At 39.1% G+C, this 17,597-nt stretch overlaps 2 protein-coding genes across 3 annotated transcripts in view; one reads left to right on the top strand and one right to left on the bottom strand.

Annotated features, from left to right (window-relative positions):
• LOC122091609 (26S proteasome non-ATPase regulatory subunit 7 homolog A-like) overlaps positions 1-5,948 on the top strand; it is a 36,085-nt gene extending 30,137 nt beyond the window's left edge. Inside the window, exons 8-10 of the mRNA XM_042661625.1 lie at positions 4,682-4,739; positions 4,837-4,922; positions 5,529-5,948. Of these exons, the coding sequence (XP_042517559.1) occupies positions 4,682-4,739; positions 4,837-4,922; positions 5,529-5,600 (216 nt within the window). The 3' untranslated portion in view covers positions 5,601-5,948. The remainder of the gene's footprint in view (positions 1-4,681; positions 4,740-4,836; positions 4,923-5,528) is intronic.
• A 1,994-nt stretch (positions 5,949-7,942) lies between these two features.
• Positions 7,943-10,660, bottom strand: LOC122090706. 2 transcript variants are annotated; one of them, XM_042660385.1, is made up of 3 exons: positions 9,344-10,660; positions 8,296-8,325; positions 7,943-8,215 (listed from the first exon to the last, which is right to left on the bottom strand). In XM_042660385.1, exons 1-3 carry the CDS (start codon positions 10,242-10,244, stop codon positions 8,085-8,087), a joined length of 1,062 nt encoding a protein of 353 aa, XP_042516319.1. In that variant the 5' UTR covers positions 10,245-10,660; the 3' UTR covers positions 7,943-8,084. The 2 variants fall into 2 exon arrangements, with proteins under 2 accessions (XP_042516319.1, XP_042516320.1); XM_042660386.1 differs by lacking the exon at positions 8,296-8,325 and having other exon boundaries at positions 9,344-10,652.
• Positions 10,661-17,597: the final 6,937 nt, after the last annotated feature.

Raw genomic sequence — 17,597 nt, 5'->3', positions numbered from 1 at the left:
AAACCGATATAATGAATGAAAGTACGAAACTGAGTGAATTCATATATTACAAATAGCAAGAGTATGAAGATGGAAATTATTATCATGCTGATGTGGATCCAGGGTTTGAAAACCTGGTTCGGATCGCTTATGGGTCCAGCCAATCAACATAACTCAAGTTTTAAAAGTTAGCAACAGTTTGGTAAATAACTAGAAATTTCAAGGGGGTGTTAGGTAGACTAAGTGGGTCAAAGACAAAAGGAATTACTATTCACTGTTCAAGATAAACTTGGTGATGCGGATCCGGGTTCCAAAGACTGAAATCGGACCCGAATCAAGTGGTATCAGAGCAAATCTCCTGCAATATCCTAATCATGACAGGTCACATCACCAATGCCGAGCTACAAAAATTTTATCGTGAGTTAACTGAGGGTCAACGGGTACTGTGTGAGAATCAATAGAATACTAATGCAAGGCTTGAGAGAATTGAAGCCAAGTTTGACAAGTTTATAGAAGAGATGATTGCTATTATGAAGAAGTCCGACAAGAGAGTTGAAGAAGGATCCTCTACACTACCTCCTCAATTCAAACCATACAGATCGAGGATATATTTCATAGGCAACAACTTAATCCCATTGTCCCTTAGGATGTTACCCAGCAATTTTCTGATAGAGATTATGGCTTCAAAGTTGAAGTTCCAGAGTTCAATGGTGAAAAGGGACCTGAAGAATTCCTTGATCGACTTACCAAAGTGGAGAGAATTTGCTTATAAATCTCTTCTAGACGAGAAGATGTGTGAACTCATCCTCACCAAGTTTATCGGGTATGCATGTTCATGGTGGGATGTTGTACTGCATGCAAAGTTTGTCAGAATACTTGGACCCATTACCAATTGGGAGGTCATGAAGCAGATTCTGTCTGATAAATTTGTTTCTCTTAATTATGAGAAGGTGATGTTCCATAAATTGCTTAATTTGCAACAAGGCAACAAGGATGTGGATACCTACACCCTCGAATTCCACAAACTATCTTCAAGGTGTCGACTTCAGGAAACAGACCAGCAATGGGTGATGCGATACATTGGTGGGCCAAGTACTGAGATCTAACTTGAATTAGTTAACACTGATTTCAAGTCCATTGATGTGGCGTCAGCTCATGCCAAGACAACTGAAGAGAAGTCTATTTACTGTAAAAGTGTGCTAAAGATTCCTCCAGTTTATAAACCTACACCACATATGGAGGAAAAAAATCCTGAAGCTCGAAGAGTTGAAGAAAAAAGGTCAGAGTTCAACATGGATAGTGATTGGGTTAAGACTATTAGATGCCATAGTTGTGGCGAGAAGGGTCGCTATTCCAACAAGTGTCCCAATAGGACTCGTCTTGTGAATGCAGCAGAGAAGCAACTGATAGAGAAGAGTGATTTGCATCCTTATCCCCTCGAGAAAGATGATATTGACTATATGATGATGATGATGATGATGTAGAAGCTCATTCCACTAGTCTTACATCCTTCTCAAACAGATTAGTTGACAAGGCTCCTCTCTTTAGAAAAAAAGGGTGCTCTATTGCACAGTTCCAAACCTGTTGATGTTCATACAATTGTTGATATTGGGGTAGAAGCAAACTTCATCTCTGCTGAATTTGTTCGAGCACACAACCTTCCACAGAAGCAACTGTTCAAGAAGATTCATGTGCATGGTTTTGGACCCACAGCTCAAGAAGAGGCCACTAAAGTTGTTCGTGTACATCTACAGTTTGGGCTGTTATAGTACCATGTATCTTGCTTGGTCACCTTAGTGGTGCATTGTGATATTCTTCTAGGGCGACCTTGGCAATGACATGCAGGCATTCTCTATGATGGTGTACGGAACACCATCAAGGTGAAGAAAGGAGGTCGTTCGTATTTAATGATGCCACACACAATATTAGATACGCCATGTCGACTGATTATTGCTCCAGTGACACGTCAATCTACTCTCCCTCCTCTTGGAATTATGTTCCCGTCATTTGCTTCGAAATATGTGCCACCTCATCGACCAATGATTTACAAGGGTATCTTGGGAGCTCGACCTAAATCGACAGAGTCGAGTTCTTTTAAGACCGGAAGAGTTGATGCAGTTAGGTGTGGGAAATTTTGGGAATAATTTAGTGATTTTTGTTTCCTTAATTATTAGTGTAGGGTGTGGTCATGTTTAGTAGGAGATTTTATTTCAGTTGGTATTTAGGTAGTTTCCAATATATTTAGCTTCCATTATTACACTTTGCTTGCCTTTATATTGATGTAACCGACTGAAGAATTCAGATTTTGGAGAATTAAAACTTGATTGAGATTTTGGGTGTGACCCATGGCTGCCGATTTCCTTTTCCTCCCTTTTTGAAGTTTTCTCCTCTCTTCCCTTTCATTCTCCTACTTCTTCTTTATTTCTTCTTCTTCTTCATCTTCCTTATTTTTCTGATTTTTTTCCCATACCCCGTTCTGGGCGATACTACCAGAGCCGAAAGGAAGCTTCACTAGAGTTTGTTCTCCCATCGAGTGACCCTGAGATTTGGGTCGAAGGTAGCCTGTGCCTAGGCGACACAAACCCAAGAGCATCTCCTGCAATGCTTGGTGTTGCTGTGAAGAAATCCAAACCAGACCTGGATCTGAGTTTTGCCGTCACCAAGCCCATTGGCAGGTTCGATACATGTCAGACCTGGGCTGTCAAGGTGGAGCTGGACTCAGAGAATAGGTGCTGCCGTGCCCTTCCTTTTGAAGAGGCCAAGCCGAGGTCCAGTTGGAAGGCCATCTCGAACTGAAGCTTCTCCCCATTGCCTGCTCTGTTTTGTTCCCTGGGAAGAAGACCTGTTTCTATCGTGAGTGATATTTACCCTAAAATTCTGTTTATTCCTCTATTATCCTTCCCTTTACCTACTTTTTATTTTAAGCATCAGTTTACCCATCTTTCCAGGAATACCCCTCCATCTCACATTACTCCCATTCACTATTTTCCAATTATTAGCTTGGTTTCCAGTAATTACAATTCTGCCACCCTTTATTAGAAATTTCAAGTTTTTTGCAGAACTGCCATTATTCCTGATACTTGGCTATTTCACTATTGAATGAGTCCATAAGCGAACCAATTCTGATTTCAGGTTTCGCATCACTTGGAAGATCCAACTGCAGGTCTCCCTACATCCAACTGCATGTCTCCCTCCATTCTGCCCTAGTTAGGGTTTTGGTTCCCAATCTGATTTCCAGATTTTGTGGTTATTGTGCTTAGTCTAATTGGAGCTTTGGGGAACATCATTGGGGGTTATTGATCTCTCAATACCCTTACATTAGTGATGAATAGAAAATCCATAGAGATCAATACCTAATTATGGGGCTGCAAGTATTGTTAGTTACAGAACTGAAATAAAATAGAATGCTGGCAGGGAAAAGAAAGGGAACAGTAACAGCAATGGAGGAGAAATAAGAGGAGAAGAAGAATGGAAGAGGCAGAGAAAAGAGGGAGCAACACAACCACACATTCACCAGTTGGCAACAACCAACTCAATTTTCATTCAGAGTCTCAAACTTGCATTTCGTCTTATTACAACCTTTTATTTGTAAACAACTTTAAAGTCTCTAATTACAGTTTAAAACTGAAATTGAAAGAAGATCTATCTTGTAATGAAATCAAACTCTTACCACTAATTAGCCTATTAAAACTAAATAGAAAACTGAAAAATAAATCCAAATAAAAATTTAAATAAATAAGCAAGCTAAATTATCCTCCTGGACCCAAAAACCCAATTAGACCCAGTTCATCTCAGTCTAGATTGCTCAAAGGGTCAAGCTGGTTCAGCCTCGAATCTGGATCACCTGCTCATTGTTTAACTAAATTTAATAAATCATATCACTCCTTCAATGCATTGCTACTACTGAATCAGGGTCTAGTTAACTATTCAAGCTGTGAATTGCGTACCACAAATTGAACATGAATTGAGTTGAAACATGAAGCTGACAACAATTCTTAGCCACTACTTTCGAAGCAGTAGAGCTCCATTTAGAATGAAGTTGGCATAGATCATTCCAGAATGTGCAATGAGTTAAGATGCCTTAGGAACCACTTAGATCTGAACTAAGTAATGATGTTGAATCAGGAGGAGGATCTTGTGCGGAATCAGATAACTTACAATGCCTGAGGTTTGTGATGCGCATCTTTAGGAAAAATATTATGTTTGTTGTATCGTCAGGAACTCCTGGTCCTTGTCTGTGGTTGAACACTTTATGGTGGAGGATGCTGTCAACCAATTCTCTAGCTTTCTATTTACCTAAATAGGGATTTCTTTTGTGGGGCATAGTCCAATTATGTAGTGCTCTTGTAGGTAGTGGCCTTTCTTGCTGTGTGTGGGTGGGGTTTTTTTTTTTTTTTTTTGTGGGGGGGGGCGGGGGGGAGTGAGTGAGGTTCTGTTTGTTTTTTGTCTGGTACTTTGGTGGGAGGCCCGGGGGATGATTGTCCTTTGATGCACCATATATATACTCTATGTGCTACAGTAAATATCTGATTGTGGACTTCCTTTAAAGCAAAATTGAAGTAATATGCTACTGTTAAGGGTTTTGATAAATTTTCTTTTGTTTTTCCGTCTTATTCTGGTATTCTTGCTTGGAGTTGAGCTTACTGTTCTGGTGTCTCATTCTTTTTAATGTTGTATTCTTGTTGATATCCTCCTTTGTTAGGATGTATTCAACCTTATTCCGAATCTCAATGTGGCTGAGTTAATCAAGGCTTTTGCAGGTGAGGAAAGAGGCTATTTACTTTCCTCTGTATTGTGAACCTTTGGCTAGTCTGGCTGGTAATTTGGAGCTTACTTTCTTTTACTTTGTATTTGCAGTGAAAACAAATGACATGATGTTGGTTATTTATCTATCTTCTCTCATCCGGAGTGTAATTGCTCTCCATAACCTGATAAATAACAAGGTAATTTGCTTCTCTTTTTTCTAAGGGAGTGTTTGAATGATACCTCTATAGGTGTATTTAGAACTTGTCACCTTTTAACTGCCCCTTATCTTATTCCCTAAAATCATTTAAGATAGGGGTATAAAAATGTTTTCAAAAATAATTTGGAATTGACATCATTATGTCATTATCGAAAGATGTCATTTTCATGCACTTTTTTTCTTGTATACATGTAAAATGACACTATTATTTTTGAAAAAAAATTATGTGTCATACTGAAGGGCATAAACGTTAAGGTTTACATATTATTTGTCACCTTGAGGGGTGTCTATAAAAAGATCCTTTTTCTAAAATCTACAGTTCAGCATTAGCAACTGACCACATGGCATATGGGCTAAATTTAAACATAGATGTCAGTATCCTTTGCCACCTTTTTGCTAACACACTTTTGTTTTCTATGTCGAGTGGTAAGTTCAATTTCATAACACGCTTTATGAGTCAACCCTCGTTATAAGTTGATAAAGTACTACCTTTATATTTATAGCACAGGAGTTTGTATGCTATTTTATGATATTATTTCCTTGGTACTGCAATCATGATTTTGAAATGTGGGGATTTTGATTTCAGATGCTTAACAAAGAGCATGAGAAAGTTGAAGATGCAAAGCCAGCAACTATTCCAGCTGCTGCTGGGAGCTGAAACATGGTCCACCGTGCTCGTAGATTTCCTCCCACCATAGAGCTCATGCTTCAGGTGCAAAGAGTGCCCTATTGTGTTCCCCTGTAGATTCACTGTCATATCTCAGCGGGACTTGAGGGAGCATGGATCTGAATCTATTAGTAGATCCATCACCCTCTTAGGTTTTCATTTTCCTTTTAAATTTCTATGTAATTAGGTTATGCTTGTACTGATTCTCCCCATTGGTGTGGTGGGAGAGATTCCTCCCGCATTGGCAGTGTGGACAACGCTTTCCCTTTTTTATTTTATTATTTTATTTAACTATATATCCCATATACATACACTCCACTAGTAATATGCATTCGCTTATCTCTTTTTTTTTTTTGGGGGAGGGGGGTGGGGGTGTGGGGTAAACGATGAGGCCGACTTCGTGTACTCGAGATTTGTGCCCCCCCTCAATCTCCCACAGCAGATCTAGCTTGTTTAAGATTTGTGCCCCACCCAATCACATAAGAGGAAGGGCTGTTTTGCCCTAAATGTTCAACTCTACCACAAAAATTTCTTCGGAGAGGATTCTCTAAGCAAGTACTATAGAGGAGCACACCAATGAGTTGTTGCAGAATGGCTCTATGCATAGAAGTCACAGATAAGTCATTTATATGTGTGTGTGAGAGAGAGTATCCTACCTTGGTTGTTCAGGGAGTTTTTTCCCTGAATTCTTGTAGGGGAGAGTTTTCTGTCTGAGAGTGGCTCTTACCTCAGCATAGGGGCCAATGGAATCGTGCATAGAAGACTTGATGGGGCATGCATTGTTGCGTTTCATAAGGGGTAGGGTAGGTATTTTGTCTTCTATGTGTCTAGGCACAGCCTCCATAGAAAACATTTTCTTTTTATTTAGGGGAAAAGTTTGATGCCATATTTTTAAGGTTTCTCAACTTAAGAGATGAATCAAATAAATTGAAAGCAATATTCTTGGATTTATGGGATGTTATAGTCGGTACTTTATTATAGTCTGTTGTAATAAGTATATGGTTGATCAACAGTGGTGTGTTATGGACAATTGACACTTTATTATAATTAGTCATAACCAATCAATCTTTTTGTGTTTGCCCTTATTTGGAACTTTCATGTACAACCCTATTAAGTTGGGATAAGCTTTGGTTGTTGTTGGTTGGGCACACTACTTACTGTAAGTTATTGCCTTGTGTTTTTCTCTTTTCCTTTGAAATGACCCTTACCCTTCTTGTATGATATTGTCCCATGCTCCTGCTATTAGTTCAACCCATTGTTAGCAAAAACGTGGAGTTTTAAACGCGTTTCTGTTTTTTACTGTTTAAAACACGTTTTGCTGTATGTTTCCCAAATATACTTAAAAAAAGCAAACTTTAAGCATTCCCATTCTAAACATGTTTAAAACACGTTTTTTAAGACTTGATTTTTGAACATAATGTCTACTTAATTGACTATATATCTCTTTCCCGAACTCTGATTGACCTGATTCTTTTACCAGCTTGAAGCTGGCGCAATGGACTATATTTTTTATGATTACTTTTAACTCAAATTCAATTCACAGACTTCGAAATTGAGCTATAAACTGACGTATTTGTTGAAAAATATTTCTCAAGTGATGACTCTTAACTCAAACTGAACATATATCACTTCAAGAGTGTGTTGACTATATTGACAATAATGAACAACACCATAACCTAAACAGATTGCTCAATAAGACTTTGGGCATGTGTGGTGTATGAATTTAGAATTTATGTTGGATGATATTCAATGATATGTCTTAAAACTTATAATGAGATATGTGATGTATAGGCATTAATGTTAGATATTGTAGCTGTTTTGAACAGTAGATGCAGATATTCATATAATAATTCCCTAATTTATATGAGTACACTATCGTTTTTTTAGTCCCGTTTGTTTAAAATCTACACATTTAAAACCCATACCATCCTTTTTTCGATTTTTATCAGTTTTTTTTACCCTTATTTGGCCGTATCATTCGAAAAATTTTACTGTTAAAACCTGTACCGTCCATTTCTTTTCTTTTTTTTTCGTCCCCATTTTTGCTAACTATGGTTACACCATTAGTTCATTGCAAATGGGTGGTATGCCTATCCCTCTCCCTCTTTTTATTAAAATTAAAGGTAAGATGCGTTTTTTGGATCAGTTTTGTTGTTTTTCACGTTACATGAGAGAATGTTTGATCAAAATTTTCATTTTTGATAGAAAATGGCTGGTAGTAAACTAACCAGATTGGTTTCAGGTTTCATTATGGGAACGGGAATGGGAATGGGAATGGGAATGATACCAAATGTAGCTTTGAGGTTCTCTCATCTTTTGTAACACAAGCATAGGTTAAACACTGGAACAAACTACACTTATCTATAGACAAATTATCAACCAATACTAAAGTTAATCAATTTTGGTCACCTTCTGTACCAATGATGAATAATTTCCAAGTAACACAGAGAGAAATAATCCATTAAACGTTTTAAATTACACCACATAGACATGCCATAAGTTCATGTTAAACAGTGCTCCGAACGCCAAAATAAGCAGTTGGAATATCGTCAATGGAGTTTGTTTAGGCCCCCAGTTTCCGCCTGCGCTCATGTTGCCTCCTCCCACTGATAAACAAGGTTAAGAAAAAAAATCTTATTTAAGTCCTTAAAAAATGAAAAGGTAAAGGACAAGAAAAAAATCTTACCAGTTTTCGGAACTTTTTCTTTTCCCCGATCTGTTTAAAGTTCAAAACGATAATGAAGATGTCCCAGGGATAAAGGAGATCGATGCGAGAAATGGATAAGAAAGAAGAGAAAACAGAATGAAAAAGAAAAACGGAATCTAATGCCTCACATGATTACACTTCTGTTTCGAGCTCCTGTTTCTATTCTATAAATGACTTTTGGTATTTCTATTTCTGGGTTAAAATTCTGGACCAAAAAATTCATTGGGTAACACAGTAATTTTAAGTTCTGGGTAAAGATACAGATAGGAAGTTGTTTGTAATGTGCAGTACTTCTTGTTTGTATAACTTTTAAAATTTTACAAAAATATCATTAAATACCTAAAAAATTAGTGGAGGTAGTGGTGGTGGAGGAAGTGGGAGTGGGTGGTGTGGTGTTAGGGCTGGAGAGGTGCTGGTGTGTCAGCAGTGGTAGTGGTGGTTGTGGATGTAGTTGTAATTGAAGTTACATGAGAGATGTTTTATTTTTGGGCAAGAGAATGCTCCCCTATTGACACTACATGCTAGTGCACATGCCAATAGAAGGGCACAAGAAAGCATATTTAACACAGAGCATCATAGTATTTTTGCACCCCCATGGCCAAGGCATGTAGTTGTACAGCTGGGTAGAGTTCTTTCTTCTTTTATTTTTAACAAACATGAAATTACTGCTTTGTCCATTAAATTGACTACCTGCTCATCAATACCTAGAAATACAAAAATCATTGTTTCAAGAATCAGTATTGTATTGGCAATATCATTGTTAAAACTGATATCGATACCTGACCGATCTGGAGTGACTCTGGACTGGTTATCATTATTGTTTTGGTTATCATTATTGTTTTGTAAAACAGTAATAAAGAAGATATTTTTTTAAAACAAGGGAAAAGTGATCGATATGCATCCGGATCGGTATCGATACCGATACCTAATCCGTGACAGGAACGAACACAAACAGAAATGTTATCATGCAGGGCATAACAAAGTAATGGTGTACGGTGCAGAGAAGTGAAACTGGAAAAGAACTTACAGGCGTTGCCACAATCTCTGGTAGAGTTAGAAGAGGTTGAGCATATGCAAAGCATCCCTTCTGTCTCTGTATCAAAGCCGCAAGTGCCACCGGTGTTCTGGCAACGGTCACAGCCGACATTGGGGACAGTATAGGTGAGCTTCATCCCATAAGACCAGTCCAGTGGCCCTACACCCTTGAGATTGTCCGTATCGTACACGGTCGTATAATGCGTACAGTCCAGTATGTTCATACTCATAAGCTTCACTGTATCGTAACCCGTGAAGCAACAGGGAGGAGGAGGATTGAGGGAGATTGAAGAAGAAGGAGGAGGAGGAGATGATAAGTTAGAGAGGAAGGGATTGGGGGTTATAGTGACAGGGGAAGGAGGGCTAAGAGAATGGAACTGTTGGAAGATTCGGAAAGAAGTACAAGCACTGTAAAGCTCATCACAGGAGTGGCCAGAGAAGTTGAAACAGAGGTTGCTGTAGTGGTTGAGAACAGGGGAATCGATAGAGCAATTTAGGAGAGCAAAAACGGTATCCGACGAGGGTGGCATTACCACCGACTGGATCTCCGTCATGATGAAGTCGTGGTGGGGCTGAAGCGTTGTACACGTGGACATCGCTGGATCGAAGATCACCATCGTCTGCTTGTCGTAATCGATTGATCGGACTTTGTAGGAGCCTGACGGAGTGATTAGGAACAGATCGCCGCTGCAATTCATCATTTTCCGGTAATGTGGCGCACCGCAACCATCGTCCACACCGAATGGGTAGTTTATGGGTATCCCTCCGCATAGGCTGCGGCATAAAGTAGGTGGGCTCAGGCTTTGGACAGGCTTCAGGTTTAGTAAGGTTAACAGCGACATAAGCTCAAACACAACGGTGAACGACCATACTAGTCTTCCACAAGCCTGCATTTCTCTGTTTTACTGTTTCAGCAGAGCTTCAAAACTACCAAACTTCAAAGAGAAAGGAAAATGGAGATTGGAGAATCTTAGAACTGATAGAGTGATGGTAACTGGTGAGGAGGGATTTGCTTTTGGGTTATTTGGATTCTTGGAATGATGGCTTCTTCCGTGATTTCCTACATAGGCTGATAGGCATTTGGCATATAGGCTAAGTTTATTTACTGTTTAATGAACTTTTTTGACCATCTTGCCGCGTCTGTCATCACATGCTCTGCTCTGCAACATCATTTCTTCTTCCTTGCTGTGAAAAGTGAGTCCCACAAGTTTGAAATAAGGGCCAGGTGATGGAATTGTCAATTGTGGACCTTAGGCTCCATAACCAAGGCTGTAAGCTGTGTACCATTACTGATTAGAGAAGCTCTTTAAGGCCGGGTTCTCTTCCTGCAGGAAAGTGATCACCATCTCACAATTATTCGTGGAACAAAGGGATCTTTTTGAAGGGAAAGTTTGAATTTATGCTAGCTAGCTTTGTGGCACTGTGTGAATTTGTGGAAAAAAGCGAATTTTTCGAAGAAAGAAAGGGGACCCACCAAGTTCACCATATCTGTCTCTGTTTCTGTTTCGGAACCTGAGGATTTTGAAATGGAGTTCCATAGCAAGCTCTCTAGCACTGTTATCTTCTTGCAGTAAGGGGTAAGGGTCTCATTGATCTTCCAGCCATCGTTGCTCTGCTTCCACAAGACATCCAATATGAAGAGGAGGTTGTGGTCAGATCTTCCCTACCTGAACACAATCAACATGTCGTCGGCCAGAGAGCACGATGGAGAGGGGCACTGTTGCCAAACATTGGTCTGACCGATGTGTATTTAACGTGGAGGGGAAACAAAGCACAAATTGTAGGCCAAGTTTGGTCGTTTGATCTCGCCATGGAAGTGTTGAGATTGAAGATTGGATTGATCATCCTTGGTGGGTTTTAGAGAGTTCACGGCTGAGGTTGGAAGGCTATGCGCTTCTTTTTTTCTTGATTGAAAAATAGAAAGCCTCATTCAATAATAAAAGAGATTGCTATGAAACGACATTTCAAAATCCCGGAATTTATGATAAAACACAAGCCAGCTGCAAAAGATGTAGAGTCGAAACTTCCATCCAAGGATTAAAGTATCGATATCGATCATTGTATCGGTCGGTCAAAATTAAGATACGTATCGGAGGGTATCGTATCATATCGGAGATACACTAAGATACGCTAAAGATACACACATAAATGGATAGGAAACATTTTTTTAAACACTTTTGCATAAAGAATTTGTTAAAAAAAGCTATTGATAATATGTATTGTGCATAAACACTAAATTGAGGGTATCGTACTAAGAATTCAAGGTCTGTAGTTGTCCCATAAATGTAAAATCCTTGTTCCCAACCTTGATTTCCACTTTAGTTAGAGAGAAATATGGCTGACAACAACTTTGGAACAAAAACCCTTCAAAAAATTGTTTTTTTCTGAAAAATTACCCATATTGGCCATTATATGACCGTAGTGCCGATACGTATCGATATATATATATCGATATTCACCGATACGTGCTGATATATACTGATACGTACTGATCGATACATACCGATACATATCGATACTCACCGATACGTACCAATACATACCGAAACGTACATTTTACCTCAATTTTATATTTTTCATAGTCGTATCGAGGCATGTCATATCGTATCGATGTGTATTAGTGGTGTATTGATGCATATCGGTATGTATTGTAAGATATATATCGATACGAAATGATTTAAAAAATTCAATGTATCGTATCGGTGTGTATTGTAACGGTCGACTAAATTTAAGATACGTATCGGAGGGTATCGTATCGGTATCGGAGATACTTAAAACCATGCTAGTTCCATCAATAACAATAATTCTTGATGTGTTTGGAATTAATCCTTGGTAGTCAGTTCATGGCATCACTGGCTTTATTGTTGAGGATTGGAGAAAGGTTCAGGAGATTCAAGTAAAGAATCCACTTGCTTATAATGTTCATATCCTGTTACGGGTTGGGAACCTTTCCCCATCTTATAAACCCATTGATTCTTAGCAATCCAGATGAAATTAAAGGTTATAGAGAAAATGATCCAGATGCGATTTGGCAAACTGCAATTAACTGATCAAATTTTCTATCATATGACTAATTGAGTTCCCCTATAGATCGATATTCAGTTTGACAACTCTAGATGGAAGATTCTGTGCACTTTGAGAAAGGATTAGCTGTTCGTACAATCACCTGATCATTTATGTTAGCAACTAACACCTATCCTCTTTACTTTTAAATAAATCATTCTTCACCCTTATAATTGTAAAAAGTGGGACACATATTGGATGCTGATTTGTATGATCAGGTGATCTTGCGAATCCAAACTCATGCACTTTACTGATAGAAAATGGGATAAGTGTTGAATGCTAACTTGTACAACCAGGTAATCATGGGGATCCAAACTCTTTCACTTCACTAGCAAATTACATCCAAATTGAGGGAGGGCTCAAGGGACATTGACCGGGAGGGTGTGGTTACCATTGCCATAACTAGTGTAGCTTTCGTAATACCAAATTATGCCCGTACCTCTTACCGTCACTCTCTGTTTAGGAATATTCCTTAAATGCTGACATCAACTGGTATATTTTTATCTAAATACAAAAATACAAAAACAATAACAACAACACAACTTAGCCTTATCCCAACTAAATGGGGTCTGTTACATGAATTAAAAAAAAAAAAAAAACTTTTGGACATCCCACTCACGAACTGGAAAGCCGGATCATAGCCCTCCAAGTAGCTTTATTCGATACCATACTTGGGTGAAGACTTAATTTTTTCATGTTTCTTCTTTCTAACTCATATATGGTCATTTTTGGCCTACCTCTAGCCCTTTTAGCTCCATCCAACTGCATTTAGTCACTCCTCTGTACATGGGCATCCAAAGGCCTCCTTTGAACATGCCCAAACCATCGTAACCGACATTCTCTGAGCTTATCTTGAATTGGTGCAATTCCTAAATCGGTTATAATCTGGTCATTTCTTATTCTATCCCTTAAGGTTTTGCCGCACATCCATCTCTGTCACATTCGACTTATCTGTGTTACGCTTCTTGACTGTCCAACATTCTGCACCATACATAATAGTCGATCTTATGACAGTCTTGTAGAATTTTTCCTTAAGCTTTAAAGGAATACGTCGATCACATAACACTCCAAACGCCCCTCTCCATTTCATCCATCCTACTTTAATTTTGTGAGAAAGATCATCATCAATCTCACCTTCCTTGTTTAAGGTAGAGCCCAAATATCTAAAGTAGTCACTTTGCCGGATATCTCTTCCCTCAATTTTTACTCTCTCGCCATCAATCCTTAATCAACTGAAGTTATACAACATATATTCCGTCTTCGTTCTCCTTATTTTAACACCTATTGATTCCAAAGTGTATCTTCATAGTTCCAACTTATTGTTAATTTATGCCACAGTTTTATCGACCAGAACAATATCATCTACAAAAAGTATACATCACGGGATCTCTCCTTGAATATCCATAGTTAATCATCCATGATTAGAGTAAATAGGTAGAGGCTCACTACGGATCCTTGATGTAGCCTGATAGTAATTGGGAACTGAGCACTCTGGCCTCCACTGATCTTACACTAGTCACCACATCACCATACATATCTTTAATTATATCCATGTATTTACTTGATACCCCTTTATTCTCTAAAATCTGCCAGATTAAATCTCTAGGGACCCTGTCATAGGTTTTTTCTAGGTCGACAAATACCATATGAAGATCTCTCTTGTAGGTTCTTGATTTTTCCATAAGCCTTCTAAGAAGTTAAATCGCTTCTGTAGTGGATCTCCCAGGCATGAAACTGAATTGGTTCCTTGAGATATTGGTTTCTCTTCTTATGCGAACTTCTATTACCTTCTCCTAAAGTTTCATAGTATGGCTCACCTGGCATCTTTTTCGTGCTCATGATCTTGTTAAACAATATTGTTAACCAAACAACCCCACGTGGTCCCAAGCTCTTCCACACTTCAATTTGGACCTCATCCAGACCTGAAGTCTTCTCTACCTTCATCTTCCTTAGGGCTTCAATAACCTCGGTCACTCCTATCTTACGTTCATACCAATGATTCCTGTTGTCAAGCAGAATACTCGAACCACTCCTATTAGTGTTGTCTCCATTAAGTAAGTTACAAAATACTCATCACATATCTTCTTTATGTCTTCATCATTGACAAACACTCTACCCTTTTCATTCTTAATACATCAAACATGGTCGAAATCCTTGCTCTTCTTTTCCCAAAATTTAGCTATCCTATAAATAGCATTTTCCCCTTCCTTGGTATTTGAATTGTTGTAGAAGTCATCATATTTCCTCGTCATTGCTTTCCCCACTATCTTTCTTGCCTCGTTTTTGGTGGACTTATAGCTCTCTTTATCTTCAGCTTCCTCAGTCCTTTGTCAAATCTTAAAATTATCTTTCTTAGTCTTGATGACAGCTTGAATCTCTTCATCCCACCACCAAGTCTCCCAAGGGTTCAACTTAGTACCCCTAGACACCCCTAGAATCTCTTTAACAACGTTTTTAATGCAATCCGTCATTTTATTCCACATTGTGTTGGCGTCCCCATCACATTCCCACTTCGCATGCTTCACCACAGTATCTGTAAAAAACTTCACTGACTCATCTTTCAATCTCCGTCACCTAACTTTAGGGTAAACATATTTCCTTGGTTTATTCTTCGATAAACATAAGCATTAGTCTAAGATCAACAATCTATGTTGAGAGGTTAAACTCTCCCCAGAGATGACCTTACAGTCCTTACACGTCCATCTATCACACCTTTTAGTGAGGAAGAAGTCTATTTGACTAAAATGCTATCCACTTTTGTATGTAATTAAGTATTCTTTCATTTTCAAGGAAAGAGTGTTAGCAATGGATAGATCGTAGGCAGTTACGAAGTTCAAAACTGAGGTTCCCTCCTCATTCCTCTCCCAACTCCATATCCTCTGTGCACCTCCACATGACCTCTCCTATCTTTACCAATGTGTTCATTCAGATCACCTCCTATAATAATCTTTTCATTGGGTCTAAAGCTATGCATCAATTTATCCATGTCTTTTCAAAATTGTAGCTTACAGCTCTCATCCAACCCTGCCAAGAGGGCATAAACATTAATAATGTTGACCACCTATTTATCTAATACAAGTTTTAAGGAAATGATCATATCTCCCACTTGTTTAACATTTACCACGTTATTCTTCAAATCTTTATCCACCACTATACCAACTCCACCTCTACCACTTTGGTCTCCCACACACCAAAGTTTAAATTCGTCCAACATCTCAGCTTCCAACATCTTAACTTTCATCCCTTTCCATCTAGTCTCTTGGATATATGCAATGTTAATCCTTCTCCTCCTCATGTTATCTATCAACTACAAATGCTTGCCCATCAGTGAACCAATGTTTCATGAGGCACAATGAATCCTCTTAATAAGGCCAACATTCCTTACACGCTCTTGCACATGCACATGATGCAAAGTAGATCGATGCCATGTGTCGTATGCGTGGGATGTACCAAAATATCGTCATAAAAAACAAAGCACCTAATATATCCTCTCTTAATCCCCTAACCCCAAACCAGGGGTTGAAATCGTCTGCAATTCTGATATCGTACAATTCCGTGCAATACCATCTTCAGGTGGTGACACATGTATTGATACCAATACAATGGTCCAGATCTGGTACAACTAATAAAACATTAAATCAGTGAAGAGGCATTTAAATCAAATCTGGATCATTGCATTGGTATCAATACACGTGTCATCCCCTAAAGGTGGTATTGCACGGAATTGTACGAGATCGGAATTGCAGACGATTTTTTTCCCCAAACCAGGCTCGTTTTGATCGAGAAAGTATCATTTTCCGATCCTGGTTCGCCGCCTTGGCTGCTTCGTTTCCCTACGGATGAACCTCATCGCAGCCCTGCGTTCCGTCAATCCCTGACCTTTCACCAGTCAATATCAAATTAGAGGACCCCAATCGTGAGTGACTCAAGCGAAAGCCAACTCGATGGTTTCAGGGAGACAACTGATCTGCCAGTTTCACGGCAAATTGGTACACAAATAACACGGCAGTACTTCCCGGCGAGTCACTTTCCAAGCCCGACGGTCCAACTGTTGCATGTCTACCACATGCCCAGTCCTGTGCAGCCCGGTGAAGTTTCTGCTGTAGTAATTCTGGTGCTGTCAACTTACATTCAGAGATTCCCGGTGGGATTCATATATCAAGTTCATGGTGTGGGTCAGGTGTACGGTGGGGGAGTGAAGGAGGTTACAATCATGGAATCATATGAATACTCGCCAACTGGTGTGGTTCCCGAAGTGTTAAACCAGCAACAAGCATATTATGGGGCAAGGAATCCAGGGATGATTCCGTCTTACCCTATTGCCGCCGCAGTGGTCCCTTTTGGGGCCGCCGAGTAGCAGGCGATTGGTACTGACATGAAGATCGATCGCGTATCGCAACCTTAATGAATATTTGTAGATTTGGGTCCCTTGGTAACGTGGTGGCGGGGTATGTTGTGCATGGTGAGTCTTGTAAGTCAATGATTTGGCCAAGTATATTTTGTAAACTAAATGAACCAAAACGTACCAGAGAGAAATGTTGGGACGACGACACCCAAATGGCCAAATCCCAATTACTGGAAGCCACGGTTGGAGAAGAAGAAGAAGAAGATGATGATGATGAAGGATGTGAGTAGTTTTGATCGGGAATAAGATAAAATGAAAGGATTTAGGGCTCAATCGGGTGTTTCGATTTCGGGTTTTTGATTTGAAAAAATAAAATTGAGTTATGTGTTTTATTCAAAAGCGTAAAATCACCATTTCAAAAACAGAGATTGACGATAAGGGATGCGAACATAATTTGGTATCATGCAAGAGGTGTCTCTCAAATACTTGCATTCTTTAGGAGTGGTGTTGTAAATTATCAAAAAAAAAAAAAANCTCTCATCCAACCCTGCCAAGAGGGCATAAACATTAATAATGTTGACCACCTATTTATCTAATACAAGTTTTAAGGAAATGATCATGTCTCCCACTTGTTTAACATTTACCACGTCATTCTTCAAATCTTTATCCACCACTATACCAACTCCACCTCTACCACTTTGGTCTCCCACACACCAAAGTTTAAATTCGTCCAACATCTTAGCTTCCAACATCTTAACTTTCATCCCTTTCCATCTAGTCTCTTGGATATATGCAATGTTAATCCTTCTCCTCCTCATGTTATCTATCAACCGCAAAT

Source organism: Macadamia integrifolia, chromosome 10 (genome assembly GCF_013358625.1).
Source record: "Macadamia integrifolia cultivar HAES 741 chromosome 10, SCU_Mint_v3, whole genome shotgun sequence".
Classification (NCBI taxonomy): domain Eukaryota; kingdom Viridiplantae; phylum Streptophyta; class Magnoliopsida; order Proteales; family Proteaceae; genus Macadamia; species Macadamia integrifolia.
This window is presented reverse-complemented; position numbering and strand designations above follow the sequence as displayed.